At 29.8% G+C, this 7083-nt stretch overlaps 1 protein-coding gene across 1 annotated transcript; it reads right to left on the bottom strand.

Annotated features, from left to right (window-relative positions):
• Positions 1-2531: 2531 nt before the first annotated feature.
• LOC111911629 (CBS domain-containing protein CBSX1, chloroplastic) lies at positions 2532-5606 on the bottom strand. The gene is made up of 8 exons (XM_023907387.3): positions 5207-5606; positions 4370-4457; positions 4183-4247; positions 3434-3482; positions 3280-3332; positions 3051-3166; positions 2891-2948; positions 2532-2781 (listed from the first exon to the last, which is right to left on the bottom strand). Exons 1-8 carry the CDS (start codon positions 5429-5431, stop codon positions 2710-2712), a joined length of 726 nt encoding a protein of 241 aa, XP_023763155.1. The 5' UTR covers positions 5432-5606; the 3' UTR covers positions 2532-2709.
• Between the last annotated feature and the right edge of the window lie 1477 nt (positions 5607-7083).

Below are 7083 nucleotides of genomic sequence, written 5' to 3'. Positions count from 1 at the left end.
TATTGTTTTCATCATTTTTTCAACTTTAGTTTCGATTTCTGTTAATACTTTAAAAGTAAAAAAATGAGTAAACTGAACCAAAAAAAAAATTCTTATTCTGTTTCAAAAGAGGTAAATCCTTCAATTTCAATGGTGGGTTGAATAACCTTGTTTTAGTTCCAAAAAAGTGCATGTGTTGTTGGTTAATGTTAATAGAAAGATGACTTGTGATAAGATGGAGGACTGAGACTAGAAGTAGGAAAAAAGTCGTAAGACCGAGGGGAAGAATCGACGAGGAATCTAGATTAGATAGGAATATGGAACATCAAATCGTGAATGACAAAGAAAAGGTGTAAGGATATATCTCAACTATATATTTTAGATGGTGCAAAACTAAAGGATTCAAAATTGCTACAATTGCTTCAGCCGGAGCTACTATCAGTATTGGAAATGTACTTAGTTCCTCGATTCATTTTGTGGTTCGGAATCCATCTTTGGCTAAACAACCATTTGATTATGTCATTTTGGGCTTTGCTCTAACCGAAGCTATTACACATTTGCCCCAGTGATGGCCTTTCTAATCTCAAACTGTTCCTTACTATTTATGCAATTGTAATAGACTCTTTTGTCTTAAGACGCCCTAACTACAAAATAATGGGCAAAGGAGGTAAAAGAAAGATCGATACTGCTCACTGACCTCGTAAAGAAGCAAATTGCTAATCTGTTGTGCGAGTTATTTGTAATGAGGGTTCAAATCCCTCTCTTTTTGTTTTCATTGATGACTTTCTATTTCTTTCTTTCAAATTTTGCAAACCCTTTTTTTATTAAATATAATCACAAATCATCCAGAGGTAGGCTTTCTTTTGTTATAGAAAAAAAAGTCAATGAAAGCCACGCATCACCATTTAGTGCTATGCTGAAGTGAAAAAAAAAACAAAAAAAGTTCTTCACATTGGGAGTGGAAAGCGAAGACTACTGTCAATGATCAATTGTGTACATCCGTTTTGGATGGTCGACTTAGAGTGAAAGCATACAAACATAGATTTTGTCAACGACTTCGACGGACAAACATATCTTCATTGAAAGTCATTAGGGTTGCTTTTGTCGGGGGATGGACCAATAAGATTTTGCCTATCCCAATAACAAAAAAGTCTTACTTGAATGATTATGTATTAAGAGTGAAATTTGCTATAGGTATGGGCCATAATTACTATGGAAAGCTCGCATGGGTCAATGATCTTTTATATATTTATTTTGGTAGTAATTCTAGGTAAACATGTAACATAGGCTTAGCGGGGTATTTAAAAGAAATAGATTAAGGTTCATTTAGTAGATTTTGTCTCAGGTATATAGCTTTCAAAATTAATATTCAAAAACAAATATGTAAAAAGAAATATGTTGGTTATATCCAAATTTGGAGACACCGTTGGTTTTAATCAATCATAGGTAGTGATACTATTTCTGACATAATAACCTTTATACGAAAAGCCGAAATATATAGAAAAAACGTGGTTCGAATAGCATCTACTAATATCAACCAAAATATTGTTAAAATACTTTTACGAGAGGGTTTTATCGAAAACGTGAGAAAACATCAAGAAAACAACAATCTTTTTTGGTTTTAACCCTAGAACATAGACGGAACACGAAAAATATTATGGAAATTTTTTAAATTAGTGAAAAGCTTGAGTTTGACTAAAAGTACAATGAATGGTCAAGAGCTATAAGAAAGAACTCGCTTTCAAGGGCTAAAAGGTTGCCCCTAAAGTGGAGAGCAATCCTACTCCAAAATAACCTATTTTGGATCCATTAGGAATTTATTTTTTGTTTGATGTTTATGAAATCAGATAAATAAGAAATAATGAAGTATCAATAAAACATTTTTTTGTTCTAGACTTTGTCACACGGGCGTTTACACACCCTGGCATGGACATTTGCATGATATCCATTCCAGATTGTTTCATACTTTGCTAGTTTGATTTATACTCAGAACAAACCGTCGAATAAAACCCCTATATCAGTGATAACTAACTTGTTACACTCTTTTGGTTATTTTTATTATGATAAAATAAATGAGCAGGAATTTAAAAAGTTTGTATCTTTTTAGGTTTTATGTGTTAGATAAACAGATTAATTCTAAATTATGGAATGATAAAAAACAATGAAAATTATACAAATGTATATACAAAAAGCATCGTTTTTTTTATTACCTATGGTATGAATGGTTTAGATCAATGTTGTGGTATTAATTTTGAATAGTTTTTGTCAGAAAAAGAAATCTCTAAATTCTTACATAAACATTACAAAATAGTTTACATTTAGTCTTTTTTTTACTATCTAACTTTTTGAAGTTCACAATCTACCCTTATAACCCAAAACAATCGATCGCAAAGGTAATATATATAAACAACTTATGGTATTAAAAAAAAAAAAAAAAAAAAAAAAAAAAAAAAAAAAAAAAAAAAAAAACAAACACAATCAAAAATTCATTACCCTATCAAATCATTTTCCTTAAAATATACGGCTATATTTGTTTTATAACCTACGCAATGTTAGCAAGAAGTTCATGGATATCTTACTTTTACATATTATCCAATATTTTACTTTTAGACATTATCCTTCACTAATAATTTTTTAATAGATTTACAAAAGATTACAACATATAGAAACAAACCACATACAAAATTTCCTCTATTATCACAAATAAAGTTGAAATATCATATCACGCTTTCATTTCATTTCGTTTTCTTTTTTTATTTTTAGGGCTGCTCTTACCACATTCCCTCTCGTAATAATCCCCACCTTCAAACACACACAAAAAAAATATATTATTTTAAAATAAGACTTATAAAATACAATGTTATCTAGATAAATTATGTTTCAAAAAAAAAAAAAAAAAAAAAACACTTACCAACTTTCCCTCATCATCTACGACAGGTAGGCGTCGATATTTAGTTTCGAGCAACAATCTGACATCAAATAATTTTTTATTTTTTTTTAATAAGATTTTGTGTTTTTGGTTTTTTAATTGAAAAAATAATAATAATTGTGGAAATAAAAATCAATGGAACCTTGCGGCATCCTCGAGATTGGTGGTTTCACGAACTACTAATGGCGCTGACGTCATCAAATCACCAACCACTTTTCCGTCGGTTTTACTCAGTAGTTTTTGTACTTCGTTGAATGTCTATAATTATATAAAAAAAAAAAAAACAAATACAAAACTAATAAACTGAGCTTATAAAAGCTCATAAATCCAAATAAGATTATAATAAAACAATACAAAAAATTCATACATACTTTCCAAGTGCTATCGACCTCAGGGAACATGTCAGTGTCAGCTCTCCCAGTCCCTAAAGAAAATGTCCCAACAATTCTTCATGGTGTCAAAAATTATATTAGAAAACACACACAAAAAAATTAAATTTAACAATATAGAAGTAAGATGATTTACCTGATATAGAATCCAAGGCTAATAAGTCATAATCTGATACAACCCCAACCTATGCACAACAATAATAAATAGAATATAGACAAAATTTCATAATTGGTCCCTTTGGTTTGCAAAATATTGCATTTTGAGGACTTTTATGAAAAACGTCACGCTACTGGTTCCTTATGGTTTGGAAAATTGCATGAATTGTCCTTCTGGCGTTAACTTTAACGTTTGACTAGTTAGTTTTTTTTTTCCTAAATGGCCAAAATGCCCTTTGACCAAATCTGAAAATTGTGTATACCTCAAGGAACAATTCTAAAAATTTGAAATTATATATATATATATATATATATATATATATATATATATATATATATATATATATATATATATATATATATATATATATATATAAGTTCAAATTAATATTTATAATTTATATATATACAAAATTTCAAATTTTCAAAATTGATCCTTGAGATATAAATAATTTTCAGATTTGGTCCAAGGGCATTTTGGTCATTTAGGAAAAAAAAACTAACTAGTCAAAAGTTAAAGTTAACGCCAGAAGGACCATTCATGCGATTTTCCAAACCATAAGGAACCAATAGCGTGACGTTTTTCATAGAAGTCCTCAAAGTGCAATATTTTACAAACCAAAGGGACCAATTATGAAATTTTGTATAAAATATAAATAGTATACACCTTTATTTAGTTAAATTGTAAGATGGAATAAAATATGCTGAAAAGAAAGAAGAAAATCATACTAATTTCCAGTTCTCATCGATTACAGGGAAGCCGGTTATTCTGTTCTCCACTAGAGATTTAAGTGCTGAATGGAAGAAAGTCAGAGTCAAAGTCAAAATCGAAATAGATTAAAAGTCAAAGTCGAAATAGATTAAGAGGAGAATTGAAATAATGTGTGAATATTTATTTTGACTGAATGTGAAATACCTTCATCTACAGTTGTTGTGGGTTTTACCACGTGTAATTCCTCTTTTTTGGTCATAAAATCACCTACAATTAAAACTCCACTTTTCGGCTGCAATACAATGAATTTTATTTGTAAAAAACATAATTTTATAAATGTAAGCGAGAAAATTAAAACATGCATCTTTCTATAAAGACACATTCTCCTAATAATACAATTTAAATCGCATCATTCAAATCACACATATATGGATATGATTTTCAATCAAACAGAGATGAACAGAATCCATAGAATTCAGAAAAAGCCCTAACAATACAACTGCTAATCTCTTCAACAAGTAGCAATCATTCCTTCCTATCTTGGTGATTAGGAGATGATCATGGGTAGAAAACCACAAGTGTAATGATAGATTATAAAACAATGGAAAGTGTAATGATAGATGTGTGGAGTCATGGAAAATGAATGAATCATTTGCAAACAAACACACCAAAAGTGAATAAGGGACTACAAGTTATTGGAGATTTGGTGTAACTTAGATTAGTTCAATTTTCAAACTACATTGTTGTTTTATGTTCAATAATCAAGCTCAATTAGGCTACAACAGGTGGTTGGAACTTGATAAAGATAATCTATAGCTGGTGTGTCTGAATCCGAAGTTTGTGAGTTGCGCAATGAATTACCAGTTGCAATGGCGAAAGCGTTTTAATGTATACGCAATGAATTGAACCTAATTGTAAAATCTCTATGCTGGAAACAGATTAAACCTAAGGAACACATAGAATTGCTGAATATATACAGACTGTGCTATAAACAAATTTATCCGAAAGTAAACTCAGAAATTACACTGAGAAGAGTTGTACCTGCGCGGAATTGGACATCAAAGTAGTAGCCGCAGCGACGGTGAGAGATGGTCTGCGAGGATCTGTAAGGCGGCAAGGAGAAGAAAGCCTAGCGGCGAGCACGGGAGGAGATGAGATTAGACACGGCATCTGACGGTGGAAGAAGGCGGTGGTGGGAACGGAGGCGGTTGTAGAACGGAGTAGGGAAGAAGATAGGGGATCGGTAAGCGGAGGAATTGAAGCCATCTTCGGTGGTGTTTGTCGGTATGTTGTTAGATAACAAGTGCCGATCAATCCCCGGCGGAGATTTCACGGAAGCGGTAGGAAAAAACGAAAACTTTGGTTTATTCCTCCTCATTCACTGTTTATCTGCGGTTTCGCTTACTTTATCGAAGGGTGTTTGGATTTGGACAAATAAAATTAAGAGTTGCTCAAGGAGCGTAATAACTAATAAGGGGTGGTTTATATAATTATATGAGAAAATTGCAAAAATAACCATTGTTACTAATTAATTTACAAATTTAGCCCAAAAAAAAATTGCAAAAATAACCACTTAAATCGCAGATGAAAATGAGCCATCTGTGATTTTGTCATTACATCTGTGAAGGTACAAGAATTGTGCTTTAGGCACTTGTATTTTAGCAGATGGAATAGTCTATCTGCGAAATTGTTGTTCCACATGCGATATTACATAAAAAAAAGTATAAAACCGTTTTTTTCCTTCATTTTTCACTCTTTAATATAGAAAAACTCTCTCTTTCAGCGATTTATCTGTGACGATTTCTTGAAGAAAATAAATGATTTTTTCAACAATTCAAAAAATATGGTTATATTTTAACTCTTTTTATGTTTTAATTAACATTTATTTAGTATATGTTTTTATTATTTTAATATTTATTGTATTAGTTAGTGTAAAAAAAATGAAATTATATTGTTTGTGATTGGATAATTTTTTTGTGTTTAATAGCTTTAATATTATTTATTAGTAAACTTGAAGTTTTAATGCTATTTTGTTAGTGATTATATGAATGTACAAATATAGACTGCGTAAAATGTGCATTGACTAGATGTACATTTAGTAAAATGGTTAGAATATGTTATTTTTTTTTAAGTTCAAAGTTAAATAAATTGTTACAATAATATTTACAATATGTTTGGTCAGTGGTTTAGAATATATTTGATATAACATAGTTAGAATATGTTATTTGTCGTTTGTGTAGTTGTTGTATAACTTGAAAAATTGTATATACTTATCATATAAGTGGTTGTATAACTTGAGAAATGGTTATAATAATGTTTACAATAGTCGTTTGTATATTTGTCGTATAATTTGAAAATTTTTATATACTTGTCGTTTAAGTTGAAATATTGTTATAGCATGGTTAGAATATGTTATTTTATTTAACTTGAAAGTTAAAAATCTTTTGTATACTTGTCGTATAACTTGAAAAATTATATATAATTTGACGTTTAACTTGAAAAATTGATATAGTATGTTATTGTTTTTCAGCGTAAATATAGAAATTATTGATTAAATGTTGGTTTTTGCATTGTTTTTGTTTGTAATTTGAATGTTGGATTATTATTGCATTTAATAATTTGATATTTTAAAATGAAATAGTTGTTTAGTTTTCTAATATATTATTGTTTTTTATGCAGCATGATTATAATAATTTCAATGTTAAAGCTATTACCAATTTAAAAGGATCGGGGTGTAACATATGAGAAATATTTAATTTGTTAGATGATGTTAGACGTGATATATTTAAAGATACAGTATTTGGTTTCTTGTTTGACGTCCCTCGTTTACAAGGGGACGGATTGCTGTTCTACAAGATGTTTCTACATCAGATACAGTCGGACGTTGTTTTATCTCCAGATGGAATAAAACGGTTATA

Source organism: Lactuca sativa, chromosome 3, assembly GCF_002870075.4.
Source record: "Lactuca sativa cultivar Salinas chromosome 3, Lsat_Salinas_v11, whole genome shotgun sequence".
NCBI classification, from domain to species: domain Eukaryota; kingdom Viridiplantae; phylum Streptophyta; class Magnoliopsida; order Asterales; family Asteraceae; genus Lactuca; species Lactuca sativa.
Note: the sequence above shows the minus strand (reverse complement) of the source record. Positions and strands in the feature narration are given on the sequence as shown.

Coding starts and splice junctions, on each gene's coding strand:
- LOC111911629 (XM_023907387.3), bottom strand. CDS start 5,431: ATGGCTTCAATTCCTCCGCTTACCGATCCCCTATCTTCTTCCCTACTC. Junction 4,458..5,206: donor TGATGTCCAATTCCGCGCAG/GTACAACTCTTC, acceptor ATTGTATTGCAG/CCGAAAAGTGGAGTTTTAAT. Junction 4,248..4,369: donor CACAACAACTGTAGATGAAG/GTATTTCACATT, acceptor TCTTCCATTCAG/CACTTAAATCTCTAGTGGAG.